The following is a 22111-nucleotide window of genomic DNA, read 5'->3' as shown; positions in this document are numbered from 1 at the left end:
GCAAGGGAGAACCTCCCAAAGCACTTCCATCGCCACAATAAACTTCCCATCACCAGGCACCACCTTCCCTCCGTTCCAGCTCCATCCTTCCCCCAAGGGAAGCTCTGTCACCCTGCCCTGGGACGCGGCAGCACCTGCGGGCACCCCACGCCCTGTGCAGGGTTTCAGAAGGGCATTTCTGGGCGGGCAGGGCCCAGCTGATGTGATGGGAGCAGGGTTTCTCCCCCTTTTTTTTTCTGCCTGGCTCCTCGCTGACGGCTCCACGCACACGGCTCTGCTGCCACACTATGGGAACTCCTGGCTACTGCTGCCGGCACAGCCCCGGAACGGGCGAGCCTGGAGCTCCTGGAACTTTTTGTTCCACAGGGGTTCAGCGTTCAGCACAGGCTGAACTGACTGCCGGGGATCACGCCCCAAAGCCTCCGTGACCCTACAAAGTCACGGAGTGCCTCCCCTCCCTCCCTGCGTACCAGGCACTGGCGCCCAAGCTGGCACCCTGCTCTCACAAAAACATCCTTGCCGGGGTTTCAGAATCTAAAGGGAGAACTTATTGATCAATGCCTCCGGTTCTGATGCAGATAAAAAAAAAAAAAAAAAACATCTGAGGTCTAAAAAGCTTTCGCAGGTCTTCTGCTCACAAAGCAAAACAACCCAGGGCATCAACCTCTGGCTGAAGGATCCAGAACAGAGAGCTCAAAATGCAGACAGGAGGGACCAGGGGCCTGAGAAGAAAGGATTAAATGCTCAGCGAGGTACAGAGTGAAGCCTGGGAGATCCAGTATGAATAAGGCACAGACATCTCAGAAGAAGAGAAAAAGCTGTAAGCCCCTGGTAGAGTAAATCTGAGATTTGGGTATCTCTCCATCAGTCTGCTCGCATGAGGAAAGCTCAACAGAAGCTGCTGGAATGGTTTTCCTCTGTGCACGGGCTGAATGTTCATGCTGAGATGAAAAACAGCCACCAAAATAAGCATTCAGCCTTTATTAGGGACCTGTAGGTTCTTTGGGTGGGTTTACAGCCTTTCCTAACAGATCCTCCCAGTCAGCAGAACTGCTCAGCTCCACTGCAAGAGTGCTCAGGAGCAGCAGTTAATCCTCATCCCCGAGCCCCTGAAAGGAAACCTGCCTTACATAATAAAATCAGTCTTGCATTCCAGATAAAGTTTTTCCTCAAAAAAAAACAAAAAAAAAAAAAACAAAAAAAAAAACCAAAAAAAAAAAAAATAAACCCAAGGAGCTTTCATACACATCAACACCCAAACACACATTCCTCCAGCCTAGGATACAGCAGACAAGACAACAGGACTTGGAAACTTGGAAATCGGGGCACTGCACAGTGTGGAGAGCAGGCACTGCCAAGCACTCGGCTCTCCCACTCTTCCCCCTCCTACACACACAGAAGGACAGTCCCTAAATATTTGCTGTTTACACCAGAAATAAACTTCACTCCCTGGATCTGCTTTGGCTGCAAGGGCAGCTGCGGAAATGAGGTAGGAGACACAAGCAAACTGCCCCCAAATTCAAGTCTTCTTCTGCTTTCAAGCCCAAACATGCATATTTCATAAAAACCAGGATGCTGAGGCCAACGAGCTCATATATAAGAGATATTCAACTGGGAAGGCAGGAGGGAAAGGAGGAAAGTGCTTCCATCTTCATGCAAGGCATCCAGAAATCTGTTTTATCAGCGGTGGGCAAGCAGCAGGGTAGTGAAATCCCGAATAAAGATGCCAGGGAAAGACAGAGGGGAAAGCAGTGCTGGCATTTTTCACAGTCATCCTGCACATCATCAGCCCAAAGCTGACCCACCGGAGAAGGGGGATGAGATCATGGAGAGCCACCCTTTATCACACGCCAGCGCTGAAAGAATTGCTGCTCCCGAAGGATGCAGCTCCAGGGGTCTGAACCAAACCCCCTCGGTGCCGTGCCCAAGATGCCAGGGCAGAGTGTGCTGACACCCCAGTGCCACCACCCCAGTGCCACCACCCCAGTGCCATCACCTCAGTGCCACCACCCCACTGCTACACAGCCTGTAACCACTACCCCAGTGCCACCACCCCAGTGGCACAGAGCCCAGTGCCACCACCTCAGTGCCACCACTTCAGTGCCACACAGCCCAGTGCCACCACCCCAGTGCCACACAGCCCAGTGCCATCACCCCAGTGCCACACAGCCTATTGCCATCACCCCAGTGCCATTATCCCAGTGCCATCACCCCAGTGCCACACAGCCTATTGCCACTACCCCACTGCCACACAGCCTATTGCCATCACCCCAGTGCCACAGAGCCCAGTGCCATCACCCCAGTGCCACCATTCCAGTGCCACTACCCCAGTGCCACACAGCCTATTGCTACCATTCCAGTGCCACTACCCCAGTGCCACACAGCCCTGTGCCATCACCCCAGTGCCACACAGCCCTGTGCCATCACCCCAGTGCCACACAGCCCTGTGCCATCACCCCAGTGCCATTATCCCAGTGCCATCACCCCAGTGGCACACAGCCCAGTGCCACCACCCCAGTGCCACCACCCCAGTGGCACCCACCCCGCACCCCCCTTCCCGCACGGGCTTCCAGGGCCGCTCCTTCCAGCCCAGGAGCCGGTGCCGGCTGGAGAACGCTGGTGCAGAAGTTGCCCCCGGCACTCACCCATGGCCGATCCAGCCAGCAGCCCCAGGGAGAGCAGCAGCGCCCGGCTCCAGGCGCTCCCCTCCGCCGTCATGAGAGCCACGATCCCCAGTTGCCACCAGTGCCTTCCGAAGCCGCAGCTGCATCCCGGCTGGTCCCATCCCAGGGAAGGTTGCATGTCAAAGGGCAGCAGCAGGAATGGGGCGTGCTGGGGGTCTGCTGGTTGCCGCTGTTGGGTTTTTCCCCCTTTTTTCCTTCCCCTCGGCGATTGGGATAGTCCTCGGCTCGGCTGGATGAAGAGGAGAAAGGAAGGAGGAGGGGGGGGGGGGAGGTGAGGGGGAAGCGGGTCAGGCTTGTGATTTTTATTTCTTTTTTTTTTTTTTTTTCCCTTAATTTTTTTTCAGCCCAGGAGGAGGAGAGCAAAAAAAAAAATCCCACCGCATGGAAGGCTCTGAGCTTCTGCAGCTGGAATGAACCAAGTGTGGCAGCAGCTCGGGGAGAGGAGAGGAGAGGGAAGGCGAGGAGAGGAGAAGAGAGGAGAGGAGAGCAGGGGAGGGCTGGCGCGTCCCTCCCGGTGGCTGTCTCAGAGCCAGCTCCTCGGCAGCAGCACCACCACCAGCACCACGCAGCCCTCAGGGATTTATACTTTTTTTTTTTTTTTTTTTTTTTTTTTTTATTAAGCCACTTGATTAATCGTTCCCGGAGCTTTGTTCCCTCTCTGGAAGCCGGGCCAGGGGGGGTGTTGTGGAAGGGAGGGGGGGTGGGATGCTGTGCTACCCACCCCAAACCAAGCACCCAGCCAGGGCTCCAGCCGCGTGTTTATTTTTTATTTTTGATATCCAGGTTTCTTGGTAAGGAACGAGCCGCCCCCCCAGCCCCCATTTCTCTCTCACACACACACATCCCTGTTATTCACACCCCCTCCCTTCCCCCCCATAAACAACCTGATGCTATTGACACAATTCTTGTGATGAGGCAAATTTTGTTGCAAACACAGATCACGACAGACCCCCCCCCGCCCCTTCCTCCCCTCCCTTCTCCCTGTCTGTGGCTTGTCCTCGCAGCACGGCTCCCTGATACTGGTGGGACTGGTCCAGGGGCATCCTGGAGGTGGGCAAGGCTGTGCCCCCTCCCCCGAGCCAAGAGTGGGGCTTGGCAGGGCTGGCAGAGCCCCGTTTCTCCCCCATCACCAGCAGCACCTCCCCTTGTTTTTGTTTTAACATCTCCCGGCACGCCGGTCCCTGGAGCTGCAGGCAAGATGGGGAAAAGGGAGGGAGGGATGGGAATGCAGCCACTTAACGCCACATTCGGGAACTTCATTATCTTGCTAATGATGCTCAGATCCAGGGACAGGGAAAACAACTCGAACATGACACCAGAGCTTAAGGAAATAAATAAATAACGAAGAAAAAGGCACTCTGGAACGCTCGAGCATCCTCCCCCTCCTCCCTCCTCGCCAAGCACCGACTTTACGTTCGTGACAGGCTCGGAGCTGCCGCTCTCCCCCAAACCCCTGTGGAACAGGGGGTGTTTGCCAGCCCCACACCCCCTCTCCAGCCCTGTTATCCCCCTTTTCCCCCCGTCCATCCCAATTTCCCCCGCTCCCCGCGGGATGCGAGGCCGGGCCGGTGCCCGCGGTTCCCAAAGCGGGCCCGGGCCGCTCCCCCCGGGCTCGCCGGGGCCACCTCGGGGGCTCCCCTGGCCACCCATCCCGCTGCTCCCCCGGCTTGGCATTTGCTGCAGTTCCTCGCTGCAAAACCCCCTTCTGGGGCCGCGTTCCGGTTGCCTTGAATGAGCTTATTTGACAGCTAAAAACCAAATTCTCCATCGAGGGCTCGCAGATCTGTCCCTCCACCCTGGGATCAATCCTCCTTGTCTCTCCCCTCCGTCCCCTCTGCATTTCAATCCTCGCACTGCCCACACCGGGAGCCGCTGCCAAGAGCCAAGGCAACCGCGGCTGGCACATGAAAGAGTTGCTTTATGTCTGTTGAAGCCGCAGCATCAATTCAAACAGCGCCGATTGTGCACGGGCACAGCTCCCCCCAGGGAAAGCTCCGGGCACGGGGGGCCACAGCTCCATCAGCGATGTCCCCCAGCCCGGTATCGCACCCGGCCGAAGCTGCGCTGGGGCTGCTGCAGGGCAGGGGCTGAGCCAAAGAGCCCTGCATGCATCCACAGGCAGGAAAAAAAAAAAAAAAAAAAAGGCACTGAGGAGCCACAATCCCACTTTATTCCAATCGGATGGCAGCTATTTCAAATCCAGGGGTTCCTCCCGGGTAGGTTTGCGTCGCCAAAAAGAAAACCCGGAGGTTCGGGGTTGAACTGTCTCCAGAATAATTAAGAAAAAAAAAAATAATAATACTGCGTTTATTGGCGGAACGGACAACTGCCACGAGCGCGGCACAAACCATCCCTGCCATCCCCAAATTCTCATCCCCCAGGGAGGGATGCTGGGCTTCCCAGCCCCGTCTCTCACCCCGAGTCTCACCTTGCGGGATCACCTCTCCCTACACACACAATTCCTGCGAGCGCCCACCGGGACACAAACGCTGCTCTGCACTGCCACCCGCAGCCGAGCCGGGCTGCAGTGACACGTTATTCCCACATTATTCCCACATATTCCCACATTCCCCGCGGATGTGAGCCCGCTTGTCCCTCGCCAGAACTCGGCTCTGATTCCTGCCAAGGAATTGTGCGCTGGGTTTGGGGAGGAGATCCTGCCCTGTGAGGGTGAGGAGCGCCTGGCACAGGGGAATTTGGGCTTGTCCCATCCCTGCAAGTGTCCAAAGCCAGGCTGGACAAGGCTTGGAGCTAGCTGGGACAGGGCAAGGTGTCCCCTGGCCATGGCAGGGTCACAGCCCAGGGTCCCTGAGGGACACCAAGGTGACCAGAGGGATGGAGCAGCTCTCCCGTGAGGAAAGGCTGGCGGAGTTGGGATTGTTCCCGGGGGAAGGAAGGCTCCCAGGTGACTTCACTGTGACTTCCAGGACCTGAAGGAGCCAACAAGAAACACGAAGAGAGACAATTTACAAGGGCTTGGAGTGACAGGGACACAGGGAATGGCTTCCACTGCCAGGGAGTGGTTTGGGTGGGATTTTGGGAAGGAATTTTTCCCCTGTGAGAGTGGGGAGGGCCTGGCACAGGCAACCTGTGGCTGTCCCATCCTTGGAAGTGTCCAAAACTAGGCTGGACAGGGCTTGGAGCTACCTGGGATAGGGGAAGGTGTGACTGGGACAGGGGAAAGGTGTCCCTGGGATAGGGAAAGGTGTCCCTGGGATAGGGAAAGGTGTCCCTGGGATAGGGGAAAGGTGTCCCTGGGATAGGGAAAGGTGTCCCTGGGATAGGGAAAGGTGCCCCTAGGATAGGGGAAATGTGTCCCTGGGATAGGGAAAGGTGGGATGAGATGAGCTGATTTAAGATCCTTTCCCACCCAAACCATTCCTACGCCTTTCCCAAGGAGTCACCTGTTGAAACAAAGCCTGAGGCACGGGGTGCATCCTCCTCTTATTGAGGCAAATCATTTCCCCCTTTTTTCCACCACAACCGATTTTCTTTGGGAGAAGTGTGTCCCACGAAACCCGACTACTTCAAATTCTGAAGCACCCTAAGCAGCTGCTGCATTCGCTTCCCCACAACATTTAAAGGAAAACAACCACAGATACATCAAAATATTTACAGGAAGGAGCGAAAGCGGCATTCAAAGGAGCAAAATTGAAAATTAAAGTGTTATAGGGAAGCTACTGTAAACAGCTGATCTTCACAAAGGAAAGCTGAATTTAGCGCAGAAAAATTTATGCCAAATCATGTTTCACAGGACAAATAATGGGGAGAGAGGGAAGGATGCTCTTCACATTAATTGGATAATATTTACTGTGTGCTCCCAAAATAGAAAAAGTAAAATTGACAAATCCAGCTCACAGTCAGCAAGAATTAACACGTGGCCAGTTCCAAACGTCCCAGAGAAACATCCTGCAAACCTGGCCCGTCCTGCTTGGGATGTGGAAGTGTTCACTGATATTTCATCTCCCAAAAAATAACCTCACAGAGGAGGAAATAGAGAATTTTCCAGACGAAGCCATGCAGGAACAGAAGGGGAAATTCTGCAGCCTGTGAAACCACCAGACAGGAATCCCTTTGAGAAAATGGGGCAGAAAGTTGTTTCTGTACTCAAAAATAGCCTAACAATGTTCTATTTTCATACCCACGGCACAAATCTGTTGAGGTTTTTATTACAGAGAATATCTCTGTTCTTTAAAAATAGAGGGGAACCAGCATCCCACTAATTACAGTGAGCCTATGATTAGAGATAATTAGATACATTTACAATTTAGAATTTCCTAACTTTAGCTGTTTATGAACCATAGATGTGCCCATCGTGTGTGCACAGAGCATCAGTCATTCCCTCCAGCTATGAGGAGTAAATTGATAGCACATTAAATTATTGAACATGGCAGGAGCAAACTGGAATTTAAATGGGTGTTTGGAGAAAGGAAGGACGAGATTTGGGATTTGGAGCAGGTGACCATTGCAGGCACGTGGATGTGGCTTAAAGGAACACAAAACTCTTCAACCCCTCTGCAAGTCCCAGAGGAATCCGGGGGGTTTGGAGGGGCACCACTGCAGTATTTGCTCTGGGGTGATGCTCAGTCCAGGTCTGGAAAGTGCTGGAGTGGCTTTTTCCACTCAGGAATTGTTGTGTTCCCTGCCAGGGGCTGCTGTCCCACTTTTCTCTATCACTCAATCCAGGATCTCCCTCCTGCTGAAGTGGAGCAGACACGGGAAGCTCATGGCCATGGGGAATTGGGATTGTCCAGCCTGGAGAGGAGAAGCTCTGGGGAGATCTAACTGTGGCCTTCCAGGACCCGAGGGGGACAGCAAGGATGATGGAGAGGGACAGGACACAGGGAATGGCTTCAAACTGGAAAAGGGGAGATTTGGGTGGGATATTGAGGAGGAATCCCACCCTGTGAGGGTGGGGAGGAGCTGGGCTGGAATTCCCAGAGCAGGATGGACATTCCTTGAAGCATCTCAGGATGGACAAAACCTCTGGAGCACGTCCAGACCTCCTGTCCAGGATTCTGGACTGAATTCATCATTCTGGAGGTGTAAGACACAACCAACCAATTCTCCTTTGCTGTATCCTCATCCCACAGTTCTGAGCTTTGGGCAGGGTGTTTGGTTCTATTCCTATTTGGTCTCAAATTCTCAGCAAATTCCTCAAATTTGGTTCTATTCCTACGACCTCATTTGGTCTCAAATTCTCAGCAAATTCCTCAAATTTGGTTCTATTCCTACGACCTCATTTGGTCTCAAATTCTCAGCAAATTCCTCAAATTTGGTTCTATTCCTACGACCTCATTTGGTCTCAAATTCTCAGCAAATTCCTCAAATTTGGTTCTATTCCTACGACCTCATTTGGTCTCAAATTCTCAGCAAATTCCTCAAATTTGGTTCTATTCCTACGACCTCATTTGGTCTCAAATTCTCAGCAAATTCCTCAGGAAATTTCTCAAAAAACTCAGGAAATTCCAGGTGAGAGTTTCATGGCCCTCCAAGGAGATTTTACTGCTAATTCCCAACTTTTGTGTTGCACAACTGCAGCCTGGCAAAGTAACTGACCTGAAAGAGACTTTGCTTACAGGCAAAGCATGTCCTCCTAACTGCAATTATCCCAGAGATTAATGAAGAAATTCCATGTTTATTAACACCTTTAACCTTGTGTTGTTTTACAGGAGCTCCTGCAACACTGCAGAAAAAAAAAATTAATTCAAGCACTTCAGATTTTCTACTACATTTATTCACAGCAGTGGCCAAGGCTGAGCTTCCCTCCCTCCCTCTTCCAGTTTTCCCAACTATTCAAATTTCCCACTCTTGCAGGGAACAAAACACACCCAAATTTGGTGAGGAGAGAGCAGAATAACTCAAAGAATTGGGGCACAATACTGAGAGCTGTGCTCTGATTAGCAAAAGAAAAAAAAATAAATTGAGGATCATTGTCCCACAAGTTATGGAAAAGTGGCTTATGGGATAGAGAGGAAAAGCTCATCCTTCCCTCTGGATCACCTTCCCAGAAAATCAAATGTAAAAAAGAAATTGATAAAGACTCCTAGGAGCTCCATTATGGGGAAAAGAAAGAACTAATTTTGGAAGTTTGATGTAATCCCCTGACTGAATTCCTGGGTTAAATTCCTGGAGAAGCTGCAGGGACAAACCTCAACTCCGGCAGTGAGAGCCATGCAAAATTTTAAGAGAATTCAGTGCTCCTGTCCTGGCATTGTGAGGAAAAGCTGCCATTTATCAAAGTCCCAGAGTCCTATAAGGACTTCATGTTTTCCCCAAAGTGAACATTTCCATCTCGAATAATCCCCTCTGATTTATAGGGTGAGAAACAGCTGGATGACAATTCATCTGAAATAAATTTTTTAAGCATGACAGAATAAGAAGGGGGCTTTTTTCTTTTCTTTTTTTTTTTTTTTTGTATGGGAAGATGGAGACAAATAATAAAAATGTTTTATTTATGAAAAATGCCCGAGCTGCTCAGAATTGAGTGCTGGTGCAATAAAGATGGTTGATAGAAGAGAGACTTGGCTGTGAAAATTCAGAGATAGGGACTTTATTTGTGTGTTCAGAGGGAGATTAACACAAAACACTCAATGCCTGTTGTGCACGCCTCGCTCCTGCCTTATTCCCTCCAACTCCTGTTAGTCCAGAGTTTAAAACCTGAGTTTTAATAGCAAAGAGCAAGCCATAAAGCTTGGATGTGGAATCCTGCTTAATTGGGAATGTCAAGGCTCTGAGCTTGACAAGAAGCCCTGCAGAGCAGCTTTGCTTCCTGCCATCGAGGCAGGGGCTGCTCTGCTTCAGCCACTTGGCTGGGTCAGAGGTAGCAGACTGATTAAATGAGATTTTACAGCCTCTGGGAGCCCCGTCACAACAAATCACCACCAAAGGCTCGCCCAGCCCCAGCACCAGTGACTCAGGGCAGTGACAAAGATCTGAGTGTGTGTTTCACCCAGCACCACTGAGTCGGCGCCCAAATTCACATTTAGTCCTGGTTTAAGAGGATATTGCACCTGCAGAGGTCAAAATGGGAGTTAACCCTACAAAGATCTGAGTGTTTCACCCAGCACCACTGAGTCGGCGCCCAAATTCACATTTAGTCCTGGTTTAAGAGGATATTGCACCTGCAGAGGTCAAAATGGGAGTTAACCCTACAAAGATCTGAGTGTTTCACCCAGCACCACTGAGTCAGCGCACAAATTCACATTTAGTCCTGGTTTAAGAGAATATTGCATCTGTAGAGGTCAAAATTTGAATTAACTTACAAAGATCTGAGTGTTTCACCCAGCACCATTGAGTCAGCACCCAAATTCACATTTAGTCCTGGTTTAAGAGAATATTGCATCTGTAGAGGTCAAAATTGGGATTAACTCTACAAAGATCTGAGTGTGTGTTTCACCCAGCACCACTGAGTCAGCACACAAATTCACATTTAGTCCTGGTTTAAGAGGATATTGCACCTGCAGAGGTCAAAATGGGAGTTAACTCTACAAAGATCTGAGTGTGTGTTTCACCCAGCACCACTGAGTCAGCGCCCAAATTCACATTTAGTCCTGGTTTAAGAGGATATTGCACCTGCAGAGGTCAAAATGGGAGTTAACCCTACAAAGATCTGAGTGTTTCACCCAGCACCACTGAGTCAGCGCACAAATTCACATTTAGGCTTGGCTTAAGAGAATATTGCATCTCTAGAGGTCAAAATTGGGATTAACTCTACAAAGATCTGAGTGTTTCACCCAGCACCACTCAGTCAACCTGCTCCAGAATTCAAATTTAGGCTTGGCTTAAGAGGATATTGCACCTGTAGAGGTCAAAATGGGAGTTAACTCTACAAAGATCTGAGTGTGTGTTTCACCCAGCACCACTGAGTCGGAGCCCAAATTCACGTTTAGGCTTGGCTTAAGAGGATATTGTACCAGTACAGCTCAAAATTTGAATTAACTTACAAAGATCTGAGTGTTTCACCCAGCACCATTGAGTCAGCACCCAAATTCACATTTAGGCTTGGCTTAAGAGAATATTGCATCTCTAGAGGTCAAAATTGGGATTAACTCTACAAAGATCTGAGTGTTTCACCCAGCACCACTCAGTCAACCTGCTCCAGAATTCAAATTTAGGCTTGGCTTAAGAGGATATTGCACCTGTAGAGGTCAAAATGGGAGTTAACTCTACAAAGATCTGAGTGTGTGTTTCACCCAGCACCACTCAGTCAGCGCCCAAATTCACATTTAGTCCTGGTTTAAGAGAATATTGCATCTGTAGAGGTCAAAATTTGAATTAACTCTACAAAGATCTGAGTGTTTCACCCAGCACCACTGAGTCAGTGCCCAAATTCACATTTAGGCTTGGCTTAAGAGAATATTGCATCTCTAGAGGTCAAAATTGGGATTAACTCTACAAAGATCTGAGTGTTTCACCCAGCACCACTCAGTCAACCTGCTCCAGAATTCAAATTTAGGCTTGGCTTAAGAGGATATTGCACCTGTAGAGGTCAAAATGGGAGTTAACTCTACAAAGATCTGAGTGTGTGTTTCACCCAGCACCACTGAGTCAGCACCCAAATTCACATTTAGTCCTGGTTTAAGAGAATATTGCATCTGTAGAGGTCAAAATTGGGATTAACTCTACAAAGATCTGAGTGTGTGTTTCACCCAGCACCACTGAGTCAGCGCCCAAATTCACGTTTAGTCCTGGTTTAAGAGGATATTGCACCTGTAGAGGTCAGAATGGGAATTAACTCTGCAGAGCTGGAAAAGCCTGGGTGTTTCGCAAGTAGTTACAGGTCCTACAAAAGGTGGAGAAGCTTCACTCCTGGAGGAGCTGCAGGACCAAATGTGCTTCACCTCCTCAGGCAAAGCACTCCCTAAGGGGACAGGCTTCAGTGTGGGCCATAATTCCATCAAAAGCTGGAGCAGCCTCCAGGTGGGACGGGGCTTGGAGCAGCCCGGGACAGTGGGAGCTGTCCATGGTGGAATGGGATGAGCTTTAAAGTCCCCCCTAACCCAAACCACTCTGATGCACCGAGCTTTAGATTTAGCCCCTGGTACACCAACACCAGATTTGTCCTCTCCTCAGAGAGAATATTCATGCCTCCTCCTCTCCTGTGTTTAACAAATGCAGCTCTTCCGTCCCTTTTAATCCCATTTATGTGAACAGAACAACGCCGTGGTGTAGCCAGGATAAAATTCAGAGTCTCTTTACTCTTGTGGGCTTGACAAACAATCTTACAGCGATCCTCCAGGTGACATTCTGCACATTAGAACTACTTCAGTCCTCACTCTTCCTCTGCATCAACATCTATTTTGGGTACGCAGATGGCTGAGGTGCTCTAGGACAATTTATAAGGAGGAATTCATGCCTTGGCAAGATGTGCCCACTGGCCTTTTTTTTTTCCCTCCGCACGCGGCAGCGAGCCAAAATCTCAACTCAGATAAATTAGAGGAGCAATTAGGAACCTCCAGTGTTTCCACAACATTCCTCACTCTCCTCACCTTGTGGGGAAGGGGACGGGGGGGGTGACATCAACCAAACTGAGAGGCTGTGGAAGGGACACCAAGGCAGCTGGGAGAAATCCCAAAGCCCATCCATCGCTCCCAAACCCCCACCAGCAGCAGCAACAAACTCAGAGCACCTCAAATGTGGGAAGATGAGAGGGGAGACACCAATAAAGAGTCCACCTGTCATATCCCATCCCTGGAAGTGTCCCAGGCCAGGCTGGACAGGGCTTGGAGCAACCTGGGACGGTGGAAGGTGTCCCTGGCCATGGCAGGGGGGCACTGGATGGGCTTTAAGGTCCTTTCCAACCCAAACCATTCCATGATTTCATCAACACTGAATTTCTTAGGGCCAAGCAGCCTGCACTGGATCTATCCCTGGGGTATGTTCAGCTGGAAATCAGGGAGCTGAGGATCAGCCAAGCTCCCTCCAGGCCCCAAAGGAGCCAGGCTGGAGCATCAACAAGGAATGGAAACCACAGCTCTGCTCAGTCAGGAACACTGGCACACCAAGGCAGGGATAGATGGATTTAATAACCACAATTCCTGCCTTATTTCAGCAGGATTACACGGGTTCTCCATGCAGAATTCCTGCCTTGTTTTGGCAGGATTACACAGGTTCTCTCCCCAAAATTCCTGTCTTATTTCACCAGGATTACACAGTTTCTCTCCCCACAATTCCTGCCTTGTTTTGGCAGGATTACACAAGTTCTCCATGCAGAATTCCTGCCTTGTTTTGGCAGGATTACATGGATTCTCTCCCCACAATTCCTGCCCTATTTCAGCAGGATTACACGGTTTCTCTCCCCAGAATTCCTGCCCTATTTCAGCAGGATTACACGGTTTCTCTCCCCAAAATTCCTGCCCTGTTTCAGCAGGATTACACGGATTCTCCACCCACAATTCCTCGTTTCCAGCACAGGGTTACACGGCTTCTCCACTCAGAATTCCTGCTTTGTTTTGCAGGATTACCCAGGCTTTCCTGCCAGAATTCCTGCCCTGTTCCCAGCATGGGATTAAAGACACCCAATGAAGATTCTCATCATTTTTTTTTCCTTTTTTCCCATTATTCACCTCATGGCTGTGCTCCCACATGGACCTACATGAGCATTCCAATTCTCAGGGGATTTTTACTCATACCTGGAAATCCATAGTTCCAGCTTTTCCCAACACATTTCTCCCAAATCTCTGTAAGAGACAGGAAAGAGAAATCACTCCCATTTTAAAAACAAAAAGCTGAATTCTGGGAAGTCAGAACTCAAAGGCTTCATCCATCCAATTTAAGGGCACAAACCACAGGAAAATAAATTCTCAGGGACACAAACCAGGATCTGGAGGGCACAAAAGTCATAAAACTTTTCCTCTACCTTGACCAATTCCCAAACTCCCTTCTGGTGCATTCCATCACTATTGGATGTCACATAGAACTCCCTGGGCAAATCCTGATTTCTTTCCTAACTCATTGCTGAATTTTCCCCAAGATTCTCTTGCAGGATCCATTCCTTCCACTGTGGCTGCTATAGGGTTCCTTTGAAAAGCAATTTTACAGAGCAAAATAATTATTTACTTATGGTTTTGCAACCCAAAACTTGGATCAGAATTTCCTTTGGCTCAAGCCAGGTGCGTTCTGCCCCAGTAAATTCCCATTTTCTTTAAGTGGAGTAGAAGCTTGGACTTTTCTCCTGTTCAATGCACTGCCTGTTTTCCTCCAATATTCCTAACACAATTAGCATAACAAGATAAAGGAATCATCAAGTCCTTTCCCATTTTTCTTCCTTTGTAAAAGGACTGATGACAAACTGGGAATCAGGATCTCTATTGAATTACATTTGCCACAAAAGAGTTCATTAAGTAATAGTACATAATAAAAATCATCTGTCAGCTTGAGGGATTGACCAAATCCACTTAAGGGAACAGCTGGTTATTTTCTGGAGCACTCCAGAGCCAACAGTCAATATGTGCAAGGAGAAAGAGTGGGACACAAGGAAACAAGGAAGAGGTCAGGTATCGGAATGCCAGGAAAGTTTCTGGGATTTCCTGCACAGTTGGTGAGGACTGGAGGTGAGACTTTGCCCAGGGCAGCCCAGTTTCTCCCTGATCTTCGTGCTGGCAGCAGCTCCTTTCACCAGGAAAAGGATCACGGGGCTCAGGGTGTGACACACCTGGAGATGCTTCAACAGATCATGGAATTTCATCATCATCATATCAGGGAGTATCATCAAATCATGGAATAGAATCCCAGGATCACCGAGGTTGGAAAAGAGCTCCAAGGCCATCAAGTCCAGCCTGTGCCCAATCCCTACCTTGTCACCAGCCCAGAGCACTGAGTGCCACATCCAGCTGTTCCTTGGACACTTCCAGGGATGGGGACTCCAAACCTCCCTGGGCAGCCCTTCCAACGCCTGACAGCCCTTTCCATGAAGGAATTTCCCCCAAAATCCAGCCCAAACCTCTCCTGGGACACCTTGGGGCCACCTCCTTGTCAACACCAGGGCAGCTGAATCACAGAATCACAAGGTTGGAAGAGACCTTCAAGATCATCGAGCCCAAGCCATGCCCATGAACTTCTCTCTCACTCCAACACACCGAGGGGTCCATGACAACCATGGTAGCAGGGTCCCCTTTCTTGTCCCCAATATCTGTGTCCCTAAAGCTGCATCAGCACATCCCAACAGAACCACCACCGTCCCAGCCAGGAATCCCAAGTGGAAAAATGCTTCTGACTGCAAAGCGCGTGCAGCAAACCTGGGGAGGGAATGCACAGGGATCTCTGTCTCTGGAGACATTCCAAACCCACCTGGACACATTCATGTGTCACCTGCTCCAGGTGTCCCTGCCTTGACCTCCAGAGGTCCCTTCCAACCCCAGCCATGCTGGGATTCTGTGATCAGCAGCTCTAACGAGCCACACTGGCTCCTGACAGCAAACCCCACATGCAGCTCTCTCGGTGATTAATCCAAGCCCATCTGCACTCCCGGGGCTCCAGGGATTCGTTCCAAGCTCCTGGAAGTCCTTGACAAGGCCCTGACAGCGAGGACACCGCAGGTGACACCGAGGCAGCTTGCTGGGAATAAAGGTCACCCGTGACACGGTGTCACCGTGAACCCGCCGTGCCCTCCTGGCACAGTCCCAGCAGGGCAGCCCTTCTCCACAAGGGTCAGCTTCATTTCCATCCTGCTGCCTCCTCCCCATCCCAGATTCCCCACCAGGCCCGGCCTTCGTGGATCTCTTCCCCCACAGAAGTTTCAGGCAGCAGCAGCACTCGGCTCTCCGCAGGGAAGGGACGTGCAAGCCCCGTGGTGGCTGCACAGCAGCTCCTTCTCAGGCACCCAACCAACCAAAACTAACCCCCAAACCAGCTGGGAATGGTAAAAATCAGCTCTTCTACCGGCTCTGAGCCTCAGCCTGCAGCACAGGCAGGACAGGGATCACAGAATCACCAGACCTTCGAGATCACCGAGTCCAGCCCATGCCCTCACACCACCTCAACTAAACCACCGAGTGCCACATCCCATCTTTTTTTACAGAATCAACTCCAGGATGGAAACCACTGCACTTTCTGCCTTTAAACACCACTTTTCCCCTTTCAAACTCCCCTTGCCCTGCCCTGTTGATAAATCTGCAAAACTCTCATCAATTTTGGGGGAAGTCTCCCCTCTCCTGGGTAAAAACCCAACCCTTGGTGCTCCAGCAAAGCCAGAATAAGCTGGAGGATGCAGCAGCCATTTGGAGGAGGTGCAGCCACACGGAGTTGCAATATTTTGGAGACAGAAACACCTCCCCCACAAGCATTTAAGAGCATTTAGCTCCCTTTCCTCTCCGAATCTCCCCCAGCTGGTGTTGCCACCAGTGCAGTTTTCCCAAAGTTGTTCAGTCCAGCTCCCCAACCCAAAGTTCCCCAGAATTATCTTGGCTCCCATTGAGCTGGAGATAATGTGGGGAGGGGGATTGATTGAACAGCTATTAATCAAAGGATGGGGTTTATTCTGGTGATGTCATGAGCTGCAGAAGTAGAACTCAAACAGCTTATTAAATTACAGGAATGCCAAGAAAAATAGATAGCTTTAATAATCCATTTTTGCCTATCTGTTGTATTTTATATGTAGCTTGCAGAAGAGAATTAAAAAGTTTTCTACTATGTAAAATTGCCACTTAAAGGAAGGGGAGGGGGGGGAAACTCCAAATAGATTCTGTTACTGATAGAGAATACAATTATTCCAGGCTAAAAAGTTTGGACTTTTGCTAACGTGTGAGATTACAGCAGCTCAGAGCCCACAGGAGAGGAGGGGGGTGGTTCCATGATGAAAAATGGTCCCTGAGCTTTTAAAAGCACAAGTGCTCCAAAGCTGAGGAAGAACAGCAAACACACAAGGTCTGGCTTTGAGGGGGAAAACTCCTGAGGATGGTCCAGAACCACCCTCAGGGGCTGGACCACTGTGGTGCCCCAGACTGGAGGATGCTCCCACAGCATCGGATTTTGGGCTGCCCAGGGAGCAAGGCACAGTGTGCCTCGCAGAGGTGGCTGAAGGAGAGGGGGGAAATGGCCAAAAACCTGCTCTTGGCCAAGATGCAGCTCATGTGAGAGCCAGGGGATGTGTCTGGGGCTGAGGGGGTCAGCTCTGATCAGACAGAGCCATTGGATGAGAGAGAGGAAGGAATTCTTCCCTGTCTGGGTGGGGAGGCCCTGGCACAGGGTGCCCAGAGAAGCTGTGGCTGCCCCTGGATCCCTGGAAGGTCCAAGGGCAGCTTGGGCAGGGCTTGGAGCAGCCTGGGATAGTGGAAAGTGTCCCTGCCCATGGCAGGGGGTGGCACTGGATGAGCTTTATGTCCCTTCCAACTCAAATCATTCCCTGATTCTACAAACTGTCCCTCCCTACAGCCTCAGCCAAACCCAAAACTCTCTCATTTTTCATTATCCTCCCACCCTCCTCCTTCCTCTCCTGTCACAGCAGATGTCACAGTTGAGACAGCCACGATACCCAGAGTGTCACCATGCAATTTCAGAAAGCTTCAACCCTTACAGAGTAACACCAAAGCTCTTCAGAAGGCTGCAAGCAGCTGCCCTTGTTGTTCTTTACCCAACCTTTCACCCCCTCATGCTCACACAGTGCCCCGTGTGCCCTCGGTTCCCTTTGGTGGCCCTTTCCCTGTGCCCACGGGGAGCAGCCCCACTCCCAACCACCCCAAACTGTCCCTACACTCCCCGTCTCCAAGCCTTCTCTGTGATTCAGAAGCAAACCCATCCCAGCTCCTGCTGCCTGCAGACTGAGTCACATCATCTGCACGGAAGCCTTCCAGAGAACCCACCCAAACAGTGGACTCCTTTCCTCTGGGAAGCAGACTCCCAGGAACGCTACCAGGGGCCGAGGTGCTGTGATTCAGGATGTGCTGTGTCTGGCACAGCGAGCAAACACGAAATTGTGATCCCAGACCCTTCAGGATTGACACTTCCAACTGCTCCCAGCTGCCAGGCTCCCATGCTGGAGATGGCTCATTTATGTTGATGAGCCAGGAGCCAGTTCCAGCACCTTAAACTCCTGCTGATGCCTTGAGAAGGCTGGCCTAGAGCAGAGGCTGGACAGAGTTAAGGAATAAAGTAGGGATTTATTAAAAGGCCTCAATGGATCCACCTTGGGCTATTGTAAAAAAGGCAACCCCAGTGGGGAAGAAATGCTGATGTCTGCTCCAGAGCAGGAGGCTGAAGGACAGCTTTATTAAAACTATACTATATTCCATTAATATACTATTTAAAGAGATACTATCCCATTCTACATACTCACTTCTTACTCACCTCTCTAACTAACTCAAACTGGGACTCTGCTGAGAGCCCAGCACAGCTGGATCCCACTGGGCACTGAGCCCAAACAACCTTCACCAGAATCCAGCCCAGCAATCCCTGCAGGTGAACAAGCTCCACACCACATTCCACATGGGGAAAACAAAGGGGCAGAGATAAAGATTGTTTTCTCTTCTTCTCTCTGTGCTTCTCCAAGAAATCCTGAGAGACAGAATTGTGTCTCTGTGTCCAGAGAATGTGAATACCACCTTGGGCAGCACAAGAGCCCAGCCAGGGCTGCACCCAAGATGAACCAAAATGGTCACAAAAATGGACATCTGGTCACAGGGTCTCTCACTTTTATAAGTTCTGGTGCATTTGCATATTGGAGTTTACTGTCCAATTACAGCTTTAGGTAATGAAGTCCCATCCTTCTTGTTTTTCCTCCTTCAGCCCACGCTGTTTGTGCTCCTGGGCCTGAGGTTTGGATCATTTGTCCTTGGTCCCCAGCTAGAGAAGGAATTGTTTTGTCTCCCTACTCTGTGAGGAGAGCTCACCATCCCATAATATGAAGCTCAGACCCACGCAATAAAGCAGCACAGAACGTGAAAAACATAAAAGCCAAAACCTGAGGCACCACTGCAGCCTCTCAGCTGTGCTTTAAACACTGCCCTCCCAACAGCAGCATGCAGGGACACACATGGGTAAGAACCTTGTACTACCAGGATCTCGTGCAGGGAGCAGATTCCAGGCTGGATTTATCAATCCAGCTGCAGGTGCAGGGGGGTGTCAGTGCTGCTGAACAGGGAAATCCATCTGACAGGACCAGCAGCAGGAGCAGCACACTCAGAACACATCCAGGGTTTGGGAATTTTATCTCCCCTTCTGAAACTTGCCCCTGCTCCTCTTTCAGAGATGTTGCTGCAGAAGCAGAGCTGGGCAGAGATCTCCCCTAGGGCAGGCAGCACCTCCTGGGGTGAGGGGAGCATCCAGCTGAGGGATGAAGAGCAGGAAGCATCCAAATCCATCCCAGCCCTTCCCACTGTGCTCTGCTGGTGCTCCCAGATGCGTGCAGCACTCAGGCTCGCTCCGAGTGCAGGGAGGGAGGGAAGGAAGCTCCAAAGGTCACCCAGTCCATTCCCCAGCCCGAGGCAGATCCAGGAACATCTGCCCAGCTGGCACACAGCTGGCAGAGGTGGAGCTGAGCCTGCCCTGGGCAAAGACTCCCTGGATGCTTTAGTGCACGTTCAGTGATTTCCTGAGCAAAAAGGAGATCCAGGCGTCTCCTTCCAAATGTTCACTGCCAGCACATCCTGTCCCTGCACAGGGATCCTTAAGTCCAACTTAAACCCAACCCCTGCCTTATTTGTGCATTTCCCCCCTCAGCTCCTGCTTATGGAACAGTCCCTAAACCAGCCATTCTCCCACAAAACCATTTACCAAAAAATTCCAATGAATTGGCTAACACTGCCTTGGTATGGTTGGTTTGGGTGTCGTGGTTGTTTTGTTTGTTGGTTGGTTTTTTTTTTGTTTTTTTTTTAATTTAAACAAGATTATGTTTTCTTACAGACAAATCAGCCAGGGATTAAGAGTTCAGCGGTTTGCCCACCTACCATTGCTCCTGGAGTTCTAATTCAAACCCCATTTTCACGCAGAATTTGGTGCTATCACAGCAAATTCATGTTTTCTCCAGTTCATTTGCTCACGCTGAAGCAGATGAACATTAGTTAAAAGCTCACTCCCTGCTCCAATTCCAACCTCCTGGCTCATAACACAAGATTTTGAGAGCAGCATCTTGCATCCATGAGAAACTGCTCCAAGTGGTTCTGAGGGATTTGACAGGGATTCCAGAAAAGAGGGGAAGGAGTACTTTCAATCCAGGCCATTGCAGTTCTGTGCACATCTTCAGACACTGGCACAGCTCAGGGATAGGGAGATTTCTTGCCATTTTCCCTTTTTTTTTTCCCTGGCAGAGCATTATCACACCCTGAGCAGGAGGCTGAAGGGCCCATCCCACCACCCTGCTCACGACAGGATCCACACCTGCTAAGAACTCCCAAAAAAAAGCCTGGAAACAGCTCCACCCCTCTTAGCCCCTGATCCTAAACATCCTGCACAATTTGGCATCCATTCATTCTTCTCCAATGGACTCAAAATTATAGCCACGGGGTGTGGCTGTACTTATTCCCCCCCTGTTAATGAGTTTTCTTGCATGTTACCAGGCCCTGACAAATGCCCACGTGCTACTGGGGCTCTCCTTCCCCATTTGTGCACTCCTGAATTAATCTTATTAGGAAGCACAATATTCTGAGCATTTATTCCTCACTTCCTTTCATTTGTATAAATATGTTGCTCTGCCACGTTCTCTAATTGCTTAACATCTGCTGGAAGGAAGAGAAAATAAACACATTATGGCAAGAACAAGCTGTGATACCCTTTGAAAATCAGAGTGGACTGAGAATTCCAGGAAGTCATTCACCCATGAAGTGAGGAGAGGCATCAAGATTCCTGCACTGGAACCAATCCGTTCATTTTTGGTTCCAGTGTGGAGCTGTAGAGTAAAAATGTGGTGAACCCCAGATGTGGGAAGAAATGCTGCTGTCTGCTCCAGAGCAGGAGGCTGAAGGACAGCTTTATTAAAACTATACTATATTCCATTAATATACTATTTAAAGAGATACTATCCCATTCTACATACTCACTTCTTACTCACCTCTCTAACTAACTCAAACTGTGACTCTGCTGAGAGCCCAGCACAGCTGGATCCCACTGGGCACTGAGCCCAAACAGCCTTCACCAGAATCCAGCCCAGCAATCCCTGCAGGTGAACAATCTCCACACCACATTCCACATGGGGGAAACAAAGGGGCAGAGATAAAGATTGTTTTCTCTTCTTCTCTCTGTGCTTCTCCTGAGAGACAGAATTGTGTCTCTGTGTCCAGAGAATGTCAATGTCACAGAGCTGGACTTTGATGATCTGTGTGGATCCCATCCAAGGCAAGATTTTCCATGATTCCAACTTCCTGGCAGCGCTGTTTGCCCAAAACCTGGGACAAGTCAGCCCAGTGAAGCCTGACAGAGCCATTTTCTCCTCAGCCACTGCTCTCAGCATCCTCAGCACTTACTCAGCTCTTTCCCCAGCAGCTTCTCAGCTGCCTGTGCCAGCACCCATTCATTAAATGAACATTTCAGGGGCCAAGGGATGATGATGGATTCATGGGGAGCCGCTGGAGCTCCTTCAGTGGGTGGCATTTAAATAATCCCACAAAAAAAAAACTGGGGGCAAACAAGAGCTGCAAACCCCTGAGCTTTTCCTGCAGTGGGAGAACACATCTGAACCCCAGGTGTGAGGTAGTTTTGGTGGAGTTTATTGAAAAAGCTGACAGAGACATGGCTTAGACCAGTAAAAACACCATAAAACTGAGCTAGAAGCTTTTGCTGGAGCAACAGAATAGTTAGAGAGTCTTAATTTCATTGCTCCTCTGTCTCCTCTGCTCCAGCCTGAATTTTATCTCCTGTTTAAAAGGGGAAAACAAAGCCTAATTTTAGCTAAAATATGAAGTCACGGGGTGTAACGTGAAGCTGCTGTACATTACCTGCACAGCTCAATGTCACTGTGACAGAGCTGACAGCGCACTTGGATTTTATTGTGTGATTTCATGAATGACTATTAACCACTGCACTGAGCCCTGTAAATAGCAGCTCATTTCTGAGAGCTTTTTTTTTTTTTTTCTTTAAATGATTCCTTGCTGCTGCTGCCATTCCTTGTCTTGCCCTCTGAAGATGCCACTTATCAACTGGGGATTCAACTGTGTGCAAATGAAGAGTTTATTGACTTTAGTATTTTCCCCTCCACATTCTGTAAGCTGAAGCCCAACCATTCACCCAGAAAGAAACATCTTGTAAGAAGGGAGGAGGAAAGATATCAATTGCAAGAGATCTTTTATCCGAAATACAGCTTGTGGAGGCTGATATTCCTGGACAAAGCCAGGAGGGACACAGGGAAAAAAAGCAGGGGTGTTATAATGTAAATCAACTCATGTGGTGACAATTTTGGTCTCCCTGTATATTCATGCAACCCTTTTTGTCCCCTTCAGAGGATTCTCCTTCTCACAGACCCCACTGGCAGGGCCAGAAAACAGCAGCAAAATTCAATA

The 22111-nt window shown here is 49.8% G+C and overlaps 1 protein-coding gene across 1 annotated transcript in view; it reads right to left on the bottom strand.

The window, feature by feature from the left end:
• Positions 1-22111, bottom strand: part of CSMD2 (CUB and Sushi multiple domains 2) — a 308910-nt gene that overhangs the window by 268982 nt on the left and 17817 nt on the right. The window contains exon 2 of the mRNA XM_053998582.1: positions 2646-2913. Within this exon, the coding sequence (XP_053854557.1) occupies positions 2646-2802 (157 nt within the window). The 5' untranslated portion in view covers positions 2803-2913. The remainder of the gene's footprint in view (positions 1-2645; positions 2914-22111) is intronic.

This window comes from Vidua macroura, chromosome 25 (genome assembly GCF_024509145.1).
Source record: "Vidua macroura isolate BioBank_ID:100142 chromosome 25, ASM2450914v1, whole genome shotgun sequence".
Taxonomy (NCBI): Eukaryota; Metazoa; Chordata; class Aves; order Passeriformes; family Viduidae; genus Vidua; species Vidua macroura.
Note: the sequence above shows the minus strand (reverse complement) of the source record. Positions and strands in the feature narration are given on the sequence as shown.